General features: G+C 46.3%; 1 protein-coding gene across 1 annotated transcript in view; it reads right to left on the minus strand.

The window, feature by feature from the left end:
• EGLN3 (egl-9 family hypoxia inducible factor 3) overlaps positions 1 to 16,342 on the minus strand; it is a 28,133-nt gene extending 11,791 nt beyond the window's left edge. Inside the window, exon 1 of the mRNA XM_072761404.1 lies at positions 15,608 to 16,342. Within this exon, the coding sequence (XP_072617505.1) occupies positions 15,608 to 15,964 (357 nt within the window). The 5' untranslated portion in view covers positions 15,965 to 16,342. The remainder of the gene's footprint in view (positions 1 to 15,607) is intronic.
• Positions 16,343 to 18,116: the final 1,774 nt, after the last annotated feature.

An 18,116-nucleotide genomic window follows, 5' to 3' on the forward strand; every position in this document is an offset into this window, starting at 1 on the left:
CAGGGTCCTTCCCCTCTCCACCATGAAACAGTTAACCACATGGACAACTTGATGTGTAAAGACTTGAGAAGTAATACATGAGATTACGTACATTCTTCAGCTTGGAAAAATAGCCAGGCGGCTCATCATAGTAGAAAACGTAATGGATCAAATTTTCTGGCTAGAAATGGGTCCAACTGATAGTTGGATGACAACCGCCAAGGCAATAAACTTGCCGATTTTTCTAGTTGGCTGTGGGTTCGAGGAGCTGAAGGCTATATACTCCCAGGGTCATTTTTCTGGGTGCTCTGAGTTCAGAGCATTTAATGGGGAGAATGAGCAGGGCAGCCCCCTGGCTGCGTACTTCATGTTCCATATTCACAGAAGCACCCACTAAGGAAGGGACCCAGTTTGGTAATGCAAGGGGTGGGGTGGTTGTTAGCCACTGCAACAAAGGCACTAGCTCTAAAATCGAAGATCTCCTCTTTAAAAAGAAAAACAAAAATTAAAAACCAAGTACTCAAGCTGCTCTATGCAGGTAAACCATGAGAAAGGCTAGATAGAAAGACTGGAAGAAGCAGGATCTTTCCAAGTTTTGTTCTTTGAAAAAAAAAAGAAAAAGTAAAGATAAAATATAAATTAAGCCAAGATTTCATTTTCCATGATTTTCCTTCCATGATTTTCCATTTGGCTCTGACAGGGACCCAGAGGAAAGAACTATAAAAGCCCTTTGCAAGGGCAAGGAACTCAAATCCAGAGGACAAGGAAGGCAAACTGAGATGACTGCTTTAGCCTTTTCCCCCATGTTGGTTCTTCCTGGTTCAGGGGGACATAATCTTCAAGGATACCTTGTGGGACCCATGACTGTCACTTAAATTCCTACTGTCCAATACTCAGTAAGACATCTTTACAAGATAAAGGCAACTATGCAGAGCTTTCTCCACGGATTTCCAGAAAACATCACCCTACAAAGTTCACCACTGCTGCCAGTCCCATCCTTTATCTGAAGTTGAACAAAAACAACAACAAAAAGCAAGCTCTCAAGGTGATGATGAACTGCTCATGAACAAGAAAAGGGCTTTAGAACCTTTTACATTGGGATCCCTGGGTGGTGCAGTGGTTTGGCGCCTGCGTTTGGCCCAGGGCGCGATCCTGGAGACCCGGGATCGAATCCCATGTCGGGCTCCCGGTGCATGGAGCCTGCTTCTCCCTCTGCCTGTGTCTCTGCCTCTCTCTCTCTCTGTGTGTGACTATCATAAATTTAAAAAAAAAAATTTTAAAAAAAAGAACCTTTTACATTCATTCTAACTTCATCTAGATTGGCGTAAAGGAATTATTCAGTTAAATGTAGGTACTTTCGAAAAAAAGTAGGAAACTCTGCAAACTGTCACTAGTTATCTTGGCATCTTGCTTGTTATCTATCTTGTTGGTTAAGAGCAAACCTAGCTATTTCCTTCCTTTTTCTGCTTCTAGTTAAAGATTGATGTAGCAAAATGAGGGAAAAAATAGGAAATATGCTCTTGGTGGAGAACGTGAGCCTTGGCCAACGAGCATGTTCCCCTTCCTAAAGTTTCAGTATCTGACCAGACAATTCACAGGAGTCAGAACACCAGTCAAATACAACCAACTGTAAGGTAAGTAATCCTTTCAACAAACCTCACGTTATTCATTAAAATGTTTTCTGCTATTTGATTTCTACACGGAGAACCACTTCTGTCTTCCTCCCTTATTCTAAATCCACACTAAAAACGCCTCTTTCTGAGGTGCCTCGGTGGCTCAGTCCCTTAAGTATCTGGCTCTTGATCTCAGGGTCCTGAGTTCAAGCTCTGTGTTGGGCTCCACACTGTACATGGAGCGTTCTTAAAAAATAATAATAATAATAATAATAATAATAAGTTTGTTTTAGAAGCCTCTTCCTGAACCCAGAACGTTGCTACACAAAACCTCACCTTCGGTTTAGAGCAATAATCATCAACCCCTCCACCCCCCGCCTTGCATGAATTTCGTTGAAATGCAAGAGCTTAGGTAATTCTGAAAATGAAAAGTAAAGAGACATAACCAACTCTCAGTTGCTCTGGTGATGTGAGTTCACCCCTTTTCAGGTCAGGTGAGAGCATCGTGCCTGTAAAGGCAGGAATTTACCAGCTTCACTTGAAAACCTGTCCCCAGGTGGGCTTCCATCCGCACCCTCGATCTGCTGCTCTACTATGAGTTTGGTCCTCGCTTTGGGATCATCGAAACGATCAACAACTACCCAGACTCTAGAACCTTCGATTTAATTCTCCTAGCTCAGGGAGGGCAGTTTTACCAGATGCCAGCGCCCCTTGGGGTTCTTACACTCAAGAGTTAGGCTCCCACCCCCACCCCAGAAACACGCGCACGCGCGCGCACACACGTCTCCCTAAGAGTCACAGGCCTGTAAACTCTGCACTAGATCAAGATCCTACTCCAGGGAATCCTGCATTTCGTGCATGAACTTGAGTGAATCATTCTCCCAGGAGAAGCCATTGAAACTCTGCTGAGGCCAAGAATTTAAGAAACTATTGTCATTCCTTTCTGAATTGTGGTTAATTCCTCTCCTTGGAGAGGGCTCAGCCAGAGCTTTGCAATTAGGCACAGTAAACAGGCGGAGGAACACCGACATATCAATACAGGCTGTTTGGGTTTGCAGAGGCGGCCCTTCCCCCGAGGCCTGGCTGCAGGCCAGCAGGGTGACGGCTGAGTGACAGGGCTACGTGCGCTGCGTGAGGGTGGCAGCCAGCCCACACCCGAGCGCACCGCAGGGCAGACTGCGGAGGGAACCGGCACAGGACAGCCCTCCCCCGCCACCGCCCGAGTCACCAGAGAAATGTTCTGAAGAAGGGCTTCCTTGCACTTATGAGATCCGCAAAAGTCAGCCAGACTCAGGCTGAAGGGCGTTAAGAGGGGCGTCTAACCGGATCCCTCCCGACGCCTTGCTCCACACGGTACCAGCAGCCGTGTCCTGAGGACCTATGCAGCCAGGTGGCACTTTGCACACGCCCTCCCGGTTAATGTCCTGATCACGGGGTAGGTGAGCTGCAGCCAGCAGCCTGGAGTCACGCTGCTCACGGGTTCTCAGCAGAAGTCATTACACCCCCTGCCCCACCCTGTAAGTTATCTTCTTTGCATAGAAAAGCAAATTCATGAGTAAGGCCACAGGGGGTAGGGACTCACAACACTTAACTTCTGATGTGTGAAGCAGACCTCTCAGAAAAACAAAACTTTACCTGCAGCCCTCCAAAGGCTCTGGGAATAGCAGAAAACAGGAATGTTTGTGGTTTGCAGGATTGTCACAGAATTAAGTGTGGCCGTCCTTAACTTCTCATCTGCCATGAATTCTAAAATAAGGGAATCCACGATAACTCACATGTAGTTGGTAAGACAAGATTTTATAAATGGGAAATTAAAAAAAAAAATTACCGGTCAAAACACATCAGGAAAAATGTCTTGAAACAATATCCTTAAGCTAAGAAAAACCAGGCAAGCGCTTTACCTACCATTCCCAATGAATTTTCAGAGTATTAATTAGGGGACACTGCAACTATGCCGGATAAAATAAAGTCAGAGAACTTTCTAGGAAGCCAGCTCTCCTATTTTCATGTGCCTTTTGGTACCTGGAAAAATGTATCTGCTCAATGAAAGAAATGACACACAGCAAATTAGCTGGAATTGGCATTTGTGACATTCAGTAGACGTTTACTTACTGAACGAACATTTGTATAATGGTTACTACCTGCCTGACACCATTCTATATGCTTCATGAATATTCCCTCATTCAATATTCATAACCCCATAAGGCAGGAGCCATCATTATATCCATTTGACACACATGGGGAAACCGAGGCATGAGGAGGTTAGGTCCCTTGCTTTCTGAACCCAGTGAGTCTGTCCTCATCAAGTCACGCTCACCTAATGTCTGGCATTAACCAAGTCACTCCTTTTCGGGGGAACAGAGATCTTCATTTGTACTTGAAGTATCTGAATCCCTCTCACCCTTCCATAATCAAGGAAATTGCAAAGTGCAAAAAAAACAAATGTGAAAAAGAAGCGTGCTTGGTATTGAGTCTGTGAAGGGAAACTCCAAAGTAGGGGGGGGCGGGGTTAACAAAAGCACAGGGCAAAGCAAAGTGACTTTGAATCCTGGCGCAGAGTACCAGCTGTCCACTTGGTCTTGGCTTCAGTTCCTCCCGCTGCAAGACAAACTCACTCCCGCCCTAAACTCTCTGCAGCCCCAGCAGAGCCCCTAATCTGCTCTGCATGCAATTGCTCAACAATTAGCCCAAGTCATCCCCAGGCTGCTCTGCTCAGGTTCTATAGGAGGAAGTCAGCGTCTCTGGACCTTTCCTTGTCAGCTCAGGTCAACACCAGCCAAGGTTTTTGGACTTGTTTCAAAGTCAGAAGATAAACGACCAATTAAGAAAAAAATCATAAAGGAAATACAAGTGTTTTCGTAACAGGAGCGGCACCTGGTCAACTCAAAGGAATCCCAGGGATGAGATAAATTTTCCTTGCTCACGCACAAAGCTTGTTTAGGAGACAACTCCAGCGCTACCGTGTTAACTGGAACTCACTGAATACAGAACTTTCTAAGATCATGGTAATTAGAATATGCTGGGTACAGAACCCCTAGGCCCTAGAGGAGGGGCAAGATCCAAAGGGATAACTTGAAGGGGTAGAAAGTAAAAGGCTCCTCTGAGAGCAGAGTATTGACTATTTTGGGGAACTAACTGCGAGGGGACCAGAAAGGAGTGCCTGGCTCTGAACTGAGGGGACAGGGATCATTAATTTAACTGTCCCCATGTTCTTTCCACGATATATACAAGCAGAAACCAAAAGTAACTCATGGAACATTATAGAACTAAGCATGGTCTTTCCACCACTGAACGCTGCTTCTGAAATATCAGGAAGCATCTGTTAAGTGAAAACAGGTGCTCTTATGTCCAGAGCGACCGCTTCAACTCCAAGGTAGAGCGACAAGGATGACTCTCCGATGACTCTTATGACTTACCAGATACAGACTCAAACCTTTAACTAGGAATCAAAGGCCTCCATGCCGAAGAAGTAAGAAAAGGCCAAGCAGCAGCTACTCTGACCTCCACCAGGTCTTATCGCTGATCCCCGTCAAGCTGGATCTGCGGTCACTCTCCTCCGCACCCCCAGAGAGCCGCTCATCTCGGCCTTCTCAGGTGTCCCAGGGGGCAGCCATCCGACCCCAGAAGCCAGAGGCTTCCATACGGTCCTCGGTCCTCGCAGGGAGCGCTTAATAGTTAGCATGGAACCACCGCACTTACTGCTCCCCAAATCCGGAGGATCCTTTCCCCCTTCTCCTGGTGCCTTCAGCTCACACTTTTTGCAAGACTGTTGGACACACACGGAGGGAGGCAATATCCTGCAGACATTAACAAAGACTCTTCCTCACCCCCCACCCCCGCATGAACGTCAACGGAAGGGAATCAGTTCCAAATTTCGCTCCAATTCGAGCTCTTAGCAAATTTAAGTTTACTGACACAAAATAATAGGAAAACATGCGGTTTTTAAAAAGATTTTATTTCTTTATTCAGCAGAGCACAAGCATAAGTAGGGGAGTGGTAGGAAGAGGGAGAGGGAGCGAGCAGCAGGCTCCCCGCCAAGTAGGGAGCCCCAGGGGGGGCTCGATCCCAGGACCCTGGGATCATGACCTGAGTCTAAGGCAGATGCTTAATCGACTGAGCCACCCAGGCGCCTCAGGAAAAAAATGTCTTAACATGTTTACAGGTGGTGGGTTTTTCTCAACCATCTTCCAAATAAACTGCACACCCTTGTGTGTTTTCGCTGTAGCAATGAATAAACTCAGATCGGATCGAACGATTAAATTCTGATTTTCTTACTAACAAAGTGTAGGAAGATCTGACACCCACTCGGTGTTCAGCCTCCCCGTACTAATTTCACTCAGTGTTTCTCAGACTTGAGCATGTGTGAGAATCACCTGCAGGACTCATGCGCTTCTGATTCACTAGGTTTGGGGAGAGGCCCAAGAACTTACATTTACATCAAGTTTCCAGACAATGCTGATACAGCTGGTCTGACAACCACACTGAGAACCATGGTCTATCCTGTGGCAAAATCAAGGGGTTTTGTGCCGTGCCTCACCCTAGATGATAAAAGGTACCGAGTGATGAGTCAAGTGCACTGGCTAATTAGGGGAGGGTGGTGGGTAGATGGAGGAGGTGGTGGGCACAGCAGGAGGGGAGAGGAACCCCTCAGGCAGTTTCTGGCACAGGCTTGGCGGCGGGCTGCCTAAAGCTGGCAGGAAACATTCCAATTGTAACTCTTGCAGCACTGCTGAGGATTACCGTCCTGTCAGCGGTGGAGTGTGACTGCTAGTAGGAGGCTCTTCGGGAATCAAATAAGAAGCACTGAGAGCCCGGATTTGCCCTCTCAGATGGAAATTCAGTCTCAATTTTCATTTAATTCCCTCTAACCCTGGAGGTCGATAAATACGATCGTATCCATGTTATAGATGAGGAAAGCAAGGCTCGGAAAAACGAGATGGCCTGAAATGTAAAATGCCCAACTTTGGGCCTAGTAGTGAGTACCAACTAAATTAAACTAAAATATAAAAATAAGAATCCATCTCATTCATGAAGAAGAAGTGGAGATTGAGGTCCTGAGACACCACTGGCCAGGGAGCCAGGATCAGAGGCCAGGGTTCTAAGTTCACAGCCCTGGGTTTTTTTGGGGGCTCTCTGCAGCAGGCCCGTTTGTATGAGCTGCCAGGATCCAGGTGTGACCTGGGGACTTTCTGGGACCGAGAATAAAATTTCAGAACAGAGAAAAGAAACCTTTAGAAAGCCAAAGTCTTGTCTCTCGGATGCTCCTTCATAGCATGTTTAACATAATAAAATATAGAAACACTTTGATATCAAATTAGGGGCCATACTGCAAAAGCTCTTTTTTTTTCACCTAACAAAATATTTATAGCTTTCCTGTCACCCTGCCATCCTTTGAAATCAAAGTTCTGTTTGAAGATGAAATTAAGTCAGGCACCTGTGAATTGGGAGAGACCTGCTCCAGGCCCTGAAAGTATCTGCTTAACCGTCTCTGCCTTCAAGGAATTCGTAAGTAAACGGAGGGCAGGGAAAGGAAGGAGGTAAATACAGGCACTTATTCTCCAGGGAGCAGAAGGCAAGGCCTCATGGAGAAGGCACAAAGATGGATGCTGAAGAGTAGGAGACAAATAGCGGAGAGCTCAGTGTGTCTGGCAAATTAGCTTCTAGCATTTCAGGGAGTGGGAGGGAAGGAAGTCAGTCAGCCGGAGAGTGAGTGTAGAAGAGTCAGATGGGGTCAAGGGGGGTCAGATGGGGTCAAGGGGGGGTCAGACGGGGAGGGCCTTAAATGACCTGGTAAGAAGTTCGTTCGCAGCACGTACAGTAGACAATGGTGTTAGCGCACAGTTGGGTCTGTTGAAAGCATGGAGACGCCAGGATTCTTGTTGGGTTTTAGCCTACTTACATTCTGGGAGAATCACATTAAAATGGATGACAGGGAGAACAAGAAACAAAGGCAGGGGATTTATGGTTAAAATAAGTCTCTTTAAAATAATTCCCTCCTCAGGGATTCCTACTATGAAAGCAAAACAAAATTTAGTTAAAGGAAAGAAGAAGAAGAAAAAAGACAAAACTTGAGGTTCCATGGTGAACCTAAAACAAAACAAAAACAAAAATCCAAAACAGTACAAAATAGGCCAAATTTGGACCAATAATACTGCATGCTCTGGCCCGAGTATTTGCTATTTTGTGTTTTAAAAAGGTTTTGTGTAGGGGCGTCTGGCTGGCTCAGTCGGTAGAGCATGGGACTCTTGATCTTGGGGTTTTGGGTCTGAGCCCCACCTTGAGTATAGAGACTCCTTAAAAAACAAAATCTCGGGACACCTGGGTGGCTCAGCAATTTAGCGCCTGCCTTTGGCCCAGGGCATGATTCCGGAGTCCCAGGATCGAGTCCCACATCGGGCTCCCTGCATGGAGCCTGCTTCTCCCTCTCCCTGTGTCTCTACCTCTCTCTGTGTGTCTCTCATGAGTAAATAAAATCGTCAAAAAATTTTTTTTAAATAAATAATTAAGATAAAAAATAAAAAGGTTTTGTTTTTCTGCCCACTCCGATCATTCAAATTGACCTGCAAAACAGTAATGAACCTGAAAGAAAGACATCCAGAACCACGCACACACAGACTCACGTCAGTTCTGTGTGGGGCATGGAGCTCTCTGAGCAACGGTCCCTCCGGTTTAACTAGAAAGATGGGGAGAAATAGGAGGCGGTGTGGGGGGGAAGAACACAGGCAGAAACTTTGTTCTACATGTTGTGTCCGGACAACACAGAGCGAGCACCCAAAGATGTTCAGACTGTTTAAAACAGTATGTCCTTACGACTTGCAAGCAAAACTCAAAAGAGTATTATCCTCAATGCTTCAAAACGACTTCACATTCCCCCAGCAGAACCAGAAATAAATGTCACGGACACCTGGAATTGAGTTTTTCATTCTGTTTTCTTCCCAGTGAAAAAAGGAAAACAAGACTATGATCATAGTCTTTGATCCTTTGTATCTTAGGGCTTTTTTAAATATGGTAATAGCATTTTGGCCTCATTTTGGAAGGAAAAATAATACTTCGTATGCAATAGGCACATTTATTCCAGAACGTGAGAAACATTGATCACTGCATCTCCTAAAGGATAAAAAAAAAAAAACTGGTTTGGCCTAATAAGGAGGTATTAACAGGGCACAGAACATGAGGGACCCTCAGTAAGGAGGTACTGCTGGATGAATCCGGTACAAGATCCGAAAGCCTGCGTTACAGGCTTATAAACCCACGTCTGTAAGGCTGGGACCAAGTTGGGGGAGGGACTGAAACTTATAACCCTCAGTCAGGACCAGCTCACCAAAACAGGAACAGAAATGTAACCCACAAATCATGGTCAAAAGAAGATACAAAATTAAAGTAAGTGCCATATTGGTTTAAGATTGAAATAATCGAGGGAAACAGGGTATAAATTCTATGTATAATGAACCAAGCTAACTAATCTCGCTTGGCAAAGAGACACACGGCTCTGAATCGGAGCCAAATCAACGGCTCCTGGCAATCTGCCAAAACCGAATTCCTTAGTCTGGCATCATAAAATGATTTGTCTGTCGCATTTACAATTCCAGGGCCTCTGGATTCCACTACCCGCTGGGCACCCCTGGCAGTTGCCCAGCAGAATGCATCTGAACTATCATTACTGTCAGAACGTCAGCATTTGACAAACACTAGAAAAATACGACACCCATTTCTTAGAGCAATATTAGTTACCAACTACAAAGTGATACTACCAAGGAATTACCAAATCTGTTCCTGTAATAATTAACAAAGAACTAATAACCTTCTCCATAGTGCTAACCTGCAAGCTGCTCCTTGGTGCTCAATAGACTTGGGTCACAATGTCACTTAATGTACCCAAGGCCACAAAGGTGTGTCAGAGGCAGAGTCCTTGCCAAAGTGAGCAAACCTGGCCCGCAGGCAAGGTCCTCCCAGTTTTATCCTCAAGTGCATGATGATGCTGGGGTGCTCGGAGATGCTTCTCCGATGTGCTCTGCTCATTTCGAGTTAAACTCCACCCCACCTTTAAGCTTCGGCAGAGAAATCTTCCATACATGGGGTGTTTTCAGAATGGAGCTGTAACTTGCAAGGCGGCTTGTTATTTACACATTTGAAATTTGTCTAGCCAGAGTCAGGATACAGGAAGGAATTTACAAATTCTGCTTGAGCTGAGTAAGGTCAGAAAGCGAAATAATTCATGACACCCAAAGGTCAAAGGCACATAATTCCACCTGAAGGTGTTCATCAATTTTAAGTCACAGGTATATTTAAAATTCCCAGATCACATGCTGATGTGGCTGAATTAACCTAACGACCCTGCCTTCTAGTCCACTCACTCACAAAGCAAGCCGAGCCAGGAGAGCCCCTGGCTGGAGCACCTTTGCCCAGGCCCAAGACACACCCTGATCCCTTCTCCAGGGCTTGCGGAAGACCTCATCTCTCCAAATATAAAAACACCTTACCTGCTGCGTGACTGATGGACTGGATAGGTGTGATTTCTCAGACGTCTCTAGCTCTAAAAACCTGTATCATTAAAGATCTGTGTATTTTTGGTCACTTATTTTAAGTATATTTTGGTCACATCTTATTTTAAGTAAACAGAAAAATCGTCGAAAGCCCAAAGAAGAGAAACAAAAATGACAAATCAGTCCACGAGTGGACCGTTTAACCAAAAAAAGAGGGGCCCCTGGGTTGACCGTCTACCAGGGTCAGGTCGTGATCCCAGGGTCCTGGGATGAGTCCCGACCCGCATCGGGTTCCTCGCAGGGTGCCCGCTTCTCCCTCCGCCTATGTCTCTGCCTCTCCATGCTGTCTCTCATGAATAAATAAATAAAATCTTAAAAAAAAAAAAAAAAAAAAAAACCAGAAAAAGAGAAAGCAAAGTTGGTGACAACTATCTCACCCCACCCTATTTTCAGTGTTCTTCTTCTTTAGGTAGTTTCATAATCGCTTCCCACCTCCTTTTGCCTGTCCATGTCCAGGTCCACTGCAGTGCAAGGCATTTATAACAATTTGTGAATAAATTAAACCAATAATCACTGATTTGCCACTTTACAGCAAGCAGATAAAGTGTGGTAGAATGGCAAGGGGCCCAAAAGTGAACAAAAGAAATTACAAGGTAAACATAAACACACCTCTCCCTACTGCTTTTTCTTTGCTCCTAAGTGTCATTCTACAAAATCAACCAAGAACATTATGAAATCTCACCCAATGGGGAAACCTGCTTCCCTGTCACTAAGGCCGTACCCTATAAATTATTTCCTTGAATTAATATCCTTCCTCCAGGAGCTAAGTTATTTTTAAATTCAAAACCTTTTATAGAAATTCCTCACATCCTCACAAGATATTACGGTGCTTCAAACTCAGCGAATCTTCCGCCTAAAATACCTTATTCACAGACTTTTAAGATCTTAATTACAGAGCCACCATGTATGATGTCTAGGCCTCCAACACCATGCTCTAAGGCCTGGACCTTCCGTGGGCTCTGGCAGCTGTTGTTTCATAGGATTCTACATGCCCCACTCCCACCCTCAGCCCAGGTTGACAGGTCCCCTGGGGCAAGGTGAAGAAGCCATCAGACTTACTCCACAGAATGAAGATGGAATGAAGGGATTCTAGAATGTCAGTCAAGTCTCTGTTGACCTCAACTGAGGCTGAGGTGGCCATCGTGGGGCAGCATGGAGAGGCAGCCAAAGCTAGATGGTGAGTAGACTGTGGAGCAGAAATGAAGAGAACAAGAAGAGAAGCAAAGATGAGGGCCATAAAACTCTGGAGAAAACAATTACCACACCAGCTGTCCTTAGGACTTTCTGGTTCCTAGTTCATGGCCCCAGTCTTCTGTGAACCTTGATCGCATTTCCTGCACTTGCGTCCTGAGACATACCCTGATCTTTGAAGATGCCATTTTTGCTTAAAGTAGCTTGTAACCATGATCAGCTCCCTTGAGTAAAAGATATTCCTGATATCACATGAGGAGGGTAGGCCACAACTGTTACTGCTCAGCAGCAGGGGAATAAGCCCACCACCTTGCAACACATTTTCTTTTATTCATAACTTATCCCTGTCATCTTTTGTCTGTACTGCTTCAGGAGGACAGATGTCTCTGTTCACAACACAACTCCTGTGACCCCAACGTCCGGAACTTCTCCAGTCAGGGATCCTAACAACCAGTCTTGTTGGCAAATACTTTTCCTGGAAGTAACAGTAGGAGAACATTAACATGGTCGCTCCCTTTCTTCTTCAATGTTTGGGTTTTGTCTTTTTGCTGTTTTAAGCTCCAGAATTAATCGGTGTGAACTACAGGGATCTTACAATTTGAAAGCAGAAGGGAATGGAAGCTCTCTGAGGCGGGGGTTGTGCCTGTTTACCTCTGTATCCCCAGCCCCTGCCCAGTACCCCACACAGAGTGAACACCACTGAACAAATCAAAGGACGAAAAGTAGAATAGTCAAGAACACAAACTCTGGAGTCAGATCTGGGTTAGAATTCTAATCGTCCTCCTAGAGCCTTGTAACATTCTCAGGTGCACAGAATTGCACTAATAATTTTATGTATGTTATCTTATTTAATGCTCCTTCCCCCAAAAAGCTTTAAGGTATTATTACCCTTTGTTTTACACTTGGTGAAAAGTAAGCGACTTACCTAAGGCCACAGAGTTCCTGAGCCTAAGCCCCTAACACCTAGGAGAAACTGCTGCATACCACTCACTCTGACCTTGGGGAAATGATTTCATCACTCAATTTGCTGAAGATTGTAGTTCTGAAGACTAAGTCAGAGAGATAGTGTTTATAAACTATCTAGTGTTTATAAAGTGCTTAGCACAGTGCCAGAGGGGGCAGACTGCTCAATAAAAAAGTTATTATTCTTAAAGTTACTAAATAGTGAGCCTACAGTGAGATGCTTCAAGCAGGAGAACATTTAGTTCCATAAATTACACGTTCTCTGGAAAAGAGCCATTTCCAAGATGTAGGCAGCCAAAGCAAAAGGAGCAAATTATGACCAATATTTATCTTGGATATGGTCTAAATTCTCCGAAAGGGAGTATAATAGATAAGAAATCTCTTGATAGCCTGAAAGCGATGACCATGCTGGAAGTTAGGGGGCGCCATGCTGCTGTACATTTTAGGAAACCACTTCCCCAGAGGGTCCCCAGCACCCTTGGAGTTTTAGCCAACAAATGGCAGGCAGATAAATTCTAACTGGTGACAACTTTTTTGGCAGGAAGAGGGAAGCCTTTAATATTTCTTCCCACACTCTTCCACAATTTCAACTTTAGGTCCGACATAGAGATTTCTATTTTATTCCCAATGCCTTTGCTTTTTTTTTTTTTTTAAACTTGTTTTTATTTAAGTTCCATGTGCCAATATATAGTATAACACCCAGTGCTCATCCCATCAAGTGGCAATGCCTTTGCTTTTGCTTCATTTGAGATAAAGGACATTCTTGCATTATTCAGTGACCTTTAAAAGTCCAAGAAGGAAAAGTATTTAATTAGGATGAACGGGTTGACACACATAACCCTAAGAAATACCTAAAAAACAGCTGGTCTAAACCAAACGTGTAAATTGGTGATTGTTGAAAATGGGTCATAGGAGCATAATTCATTCCACTCACCTCTGTACATTATATACGTGTTTGAAATTTTCCATGCTAAGACGTTGCAGATAAATTTTGGAAATAAATGCACAAATTGTGCCTTTTAAAAATTTAGTTTCTACTAAAAACCTGCTCAGTGAATGCAGCAGGAAACTGGGTTTATATCACTACTCTGGGAAGTGGATAGGGTAAGGCACTCAGATGAGGGAAGAGAAGAAGAAAGTTAAATTAATGTGAAACTAATATAAATCACAAAGAAATGCACTGCATTTCTACCATGCTTTATTAAGACCCAAGGCCACAAAGCGAGGGAGAACTCTTTATACAAACAAATCAAACTTTTTATCTTCGACTCTTAATAATTGTTGGCTCAAGTCTGGTTTACAGCTGGTTCCAGTTGGCCACGGAATAGCCCAGCCTAGAGGTGATTTTTCTAAAGGACAGGAATGAAAAGCTTTGTGCCAAAACAGCTCCAAGAAAAGCCAGAAATCTAGGTATGGACAAGAGATGACTTTTCTCCTTTCAATTCGGTCACCTTCTGAAAGGGTTAATTGAGAAGCTATTTGTTCTACCCAGAAGATAATCTATAACTGAAGAATCTTATCTAGAGATCTTTTTCCTTACCCAGACATACAGTGTTTCTCCTCCAGTCTGTGGAGTCAATTTCTAGTCAAAGCTAAATACAAATACTTAACTTTCAAATTTGTTAGTGACGACTTTCTACCAATTAATCCTGACCTCCCTCTGAGCAAATTACATTCCTAGAACGCTGGGGGTAAAATTCTTAGCACCTGAGTTGCAATGAAACTTGCAAAACTGATAAGAAGCCATCTGCTCTTCCAGACTGAGGCAACAAGCACTTCTGTAACACTGAGGCTAGCCCCCCGCCCCACCCCCCATTCCGGCCCCAGGAGGCAAGGTCATTCAGTGCAAAAACAAAACTAACCAAGACAAATGGCTTTCTAATCACTAAAGTGATAAAAGAGTAAAACACTTCCATGTCAATCTTGTACAGAGTCCAGGCAGCTGAGTTTTCCCCAAATCAAAATAAAACTTAGAAAGCAGCATTTTCTCCCAAGATTTACTTTATTTGCGTCTGATTAACAAGTGCTTTCAGACATTCTATTCATGTCCTCCTGGCTTGAAAGGCATATAGCAATGTGTTTCTCCCCTACTCTGTCCCCCCACTCCAATGGGTCCTTTCTACCCACTTTCAGTCTTTCACTTGCCCTTTACTAAAAGCATCCCCTCGGTCTATGAGACAAATGAGACAATAATGGTATGTTTTATCAAAGGGTCGATCTTAAACTGAGAAATGGTATAGATATTGTTAAGATTGGTGCACCTTTCTTCTCATGCTAGCATGCCCTGCCTCCTGTGTTAAAGTTTTCTACGGCTCTGGGTGCACCTTGACCAGTCTGCAATAAAAGTGCAAATCACTCGGAACTGCCCCTGGAGAATGGCCGGGTTAGCATTTGTAGAAAAGGCTGAGTAGCTGGACTATCCCAAAGTAACATACACAGACCAACATCGTGGTACCACGGCTCCCGTGTTTCTGCCAATCTACCTGTAAACGTTTCCAAGATAAATTACCACCCAGGGAGTCACTTCTGGCTGTGGCGGACAAAAACAGGGTTTCTTTCCAGAGGTACCTGACTACACTCTCCCCATCACTTAACTGGTTGTTTTGAGTAGATTTCTCCACCAATGGATAGTTCGGAAAGGGAAGGTGGTGGCGTAGGGCTCAGCACCAGGACAGATTTTGCTCAGCCAAGGAGCCCATCTAGTAGTGTGCAACAAGCCAAGGGCAGCAACAAGCCAAGGGCAGCACTCAAAAGTGCAGACCAGCTTAACTCTTTCTCAGGTCAAACTTTGTCACGCCTGCCAAACTCCACACACCAAATGTCACCCTGAAAAACATCACAACTGTCTCCAGAATCCTTTAAGAGGAATACCCTCTGAACACAAATGAGGTACAGTAGTAGGGGACTTTTAAAGTGGACACATTTAATACCATGAATTCGCACGTGTCTCCCATCATACGCAACGTTTCCAATAACCTGTCCCCCATCTGGACCTTTGAGAGCCTCCACGTATTAAAGCCAGCCCAAAACCCGCAGCTTGCCCGGTGCGTACCACCCACGAGACCCACTATTTCAGTCAACAGAAGGTCATGGTAATCATACACCTGAGTCCCTCAGCACGGATTTTCGCGGGGAGGCGGGGTGGGGGAGGGGGGCCCGGGCTGACTTCTTGCTCGTCGGTTAAAAGCTAAAGTTCACTCGCAGCCCAGCGAAGGCAACAGACTACGGGCCCCGAAGGTCCCCAGGCCCCGGGCGCTGCGGCGGCGGCGGCGGCGGCGGCGGCGGCGGCGGCGGCGGCGGCGAGCCCGCGCGTCCTACCTTGGACCTTTCCTTGACGTAGTATTTGCCCAGCCGGCTCCCGCAGTACAGGACGAGCCTGTCGATGAGGGACAGCAGGAAGCTGATGGCCTCGCAGCCCTCCTCGTTGCCCCCGATCCACGTGATCTGGTCGCCCCGCAGGTGCCGCTTAGAGACGCCGGCGCGCGGCCCCGCCAACTGGCCGTCCCGCAGGGCCCCGTTGCAGTGCAGCTGCTTGACGCGTTCCAGGACGCAGTCGCCCACCACCTCGCCGAGGAAGTTGTCCAGGTAGCAGAAGCCGACCTCGTGCAGACAGGGCACGATGTACTCCAGGGCGATTTTCTCCAGATCCAGCCTCATGATGTGTCCCAGGGGCATCTCGCCCTCAGAGCCAAGCTCGGGGATCCCCAGCGTGCACCGAGACCCGGAGCGACCTGCGCGCGCGCAGCCGAGGCGCGGGGAGCGTGGCCCGGGGTTCAGCTACCTGCGGCGGCCACGGCCCCCGAGCCACCGCCGCGCCAGGGAGAGGGGAAAGTTGTTCGAAACTCTGGGAGGAGGGATCCCTTCAGAGACCAGTGCGAGTTGCGCGGGGATCCACGACCTAGCGCCGGACTGGCCCAGCGAGGAGTCGGCGGGCCCCTTTTGGAGATGCGGAGCCGCCACTGGTGCCGCGGCGGCCCCAGGCGGGGAGAGGCGGAGGTCCAGCCCCCGAGCCGGCCGACTCGACGCGTCACGGGCCCCGCCCCGGCCCCGCCCCCGGCCCCGCCCCCGGCCCCAGGCCGCGGCTCCGCCCCGCCCCAGCCCCGCCCCCGGCCCCGCCCCCGGACCGGCGCCCACTCCCCGACTACCGCTGCCCGGCGCCAGTCTCGGTTGTTTGTGACTAAAGGGCTGGAAAACAACCGGAGTTTTTAGAATGCTACCGATTTGCATATGTTTTGCATAAAAGCCCATAACAAACTTGAAGGATCCCAACTCTGAAAATGTAAATGAAATTAGCACAGTTTACTGCCACGGTCTGGGCTGGTCACCTCTTGAACAGAATAACAAACTCAGAAACAGATAGGTGTGCTGAACAGTGATCCAGGTCTAGCTTTACCTGGTGCCTTGCCTTATTCCTCTTTCATCTGCTGTTTGACCCAGGTCAGGAGACTCAAGCCACTCAGAGAGTGGGATAAATCCAGTTTAAGCGAAAATTAAACATTTCCCTAACCCTCGTGTCCCCCCTCCACCCCCCAAAGCCCTGTGTCCTCTCACTGGAGGGGGTGGGGGAGGGGAGAGAGGAGGAGGAGATGTGTACAATGAAGAAATGCTGGATATTATCTGATTGAACCCTGAAAATGCTGTATTTTGCTTCGCTGGATGTTTTCATCCACTTCTCTTTCAAGCTTCTTATTAAAATAGGATGTTCTGAATCTCTACCTTCAGAATTAATCACATGCTCATGTAACAGCCATATAAGTATACCCCCCAAAAGACACACTAAATTCTAGTCTCCAATCTCACCTTTTCTCCAAGAAACTACACTTTACTCAGGAGGGATGGACACCACCTAAAAGACTTTTTTAGTTATTCAAAGGTAAGCTGATTGCTTTATGGGTTTTTCATTCCCTTTCCTGCCAAAGACCAGAGATTAGAATCAGGGGGAAAAGATTCCTAAATTGCATGCAAAGTCATTTCCATATTTTAAATTTTACATTACATTGCGTTCAGGTTCTTCATTTTGGTTGAACAAAGGAATGAACAAGTTTTACAGGTATCATGTATTTTGTACACAACCCTCCACAGCTTTTTCACTTTTTTCTCCTTCCAAAAGCCCTCTCTGCTCTCCATGCTGAGGGAGAGATATGAAAGGAAGAGACGAGTGAAATCCAAGCCAAGAATAAAGAGTAGAATAGGAAAGGCGCTGCTGCTACATGATGGAAAGAAGCACTCAGGGGCCCTTGGTGGAGAAAGAACCTGGGGGATGTTCAAGAGGGAGCAGTCAGTAAGAAACCTGTGGTGAAACTTCTATTTTACTGAGAGGAGGTTCTCTGCCAGGATGATGATTAGCTGGCACTGTTAGCATGACTTTTCAAGAGGAGCTGCACCAACTGGAGTAAAGACTTGGCCAGCCTCAAGGAGCTCTTGTCCAAATTTCCACAGCAGCTTTGTGATGACAGGAGCCCATCATCCTGGGACCCCACCCCCAGCCCCCAGCCCCTGGCACCTAATATGTGCCTAATAAATAGTTGCTTCGAAGCTGGTGTGCAAACCTGAGCTCTGGTTACCTCCGTGATGGTTTTGGACATGTCTGGACTTGTCTGAGAGGCTACCAGAAGGGTCTATTTGCTTGAGGATCTGAGGAACCTCCCCAAAGAGAAGCGCTGGAAGAGAGTCTGGCAGACCAGCCTGGTCCAGAACAAAACTGCAGAGGCCAGTGAAGAAGGCAGTTAGGCATTCTGCGGGGTTATTTGTCTCTTGACTTTGTCTCCCCATCCAGCCATGGGGAGCAGGAGACCTAAAGCGAAAGCTGAAGGACTGACTTCGTTTA

This window comes from Vulpes vulpes, chromosome 6 (assembly GCF_048418805.1).
Source record: "Vulpes vulpes isolate BD-2025 chromosome 6, VulVul3, whole genome shotgun sequence".
NCBI classification, from domain to species: Eukaryota; Metazoa; Chordata; class Mammalia; order Carnivora; family Canidae; genus Vulpes; species Vulpes vulpes.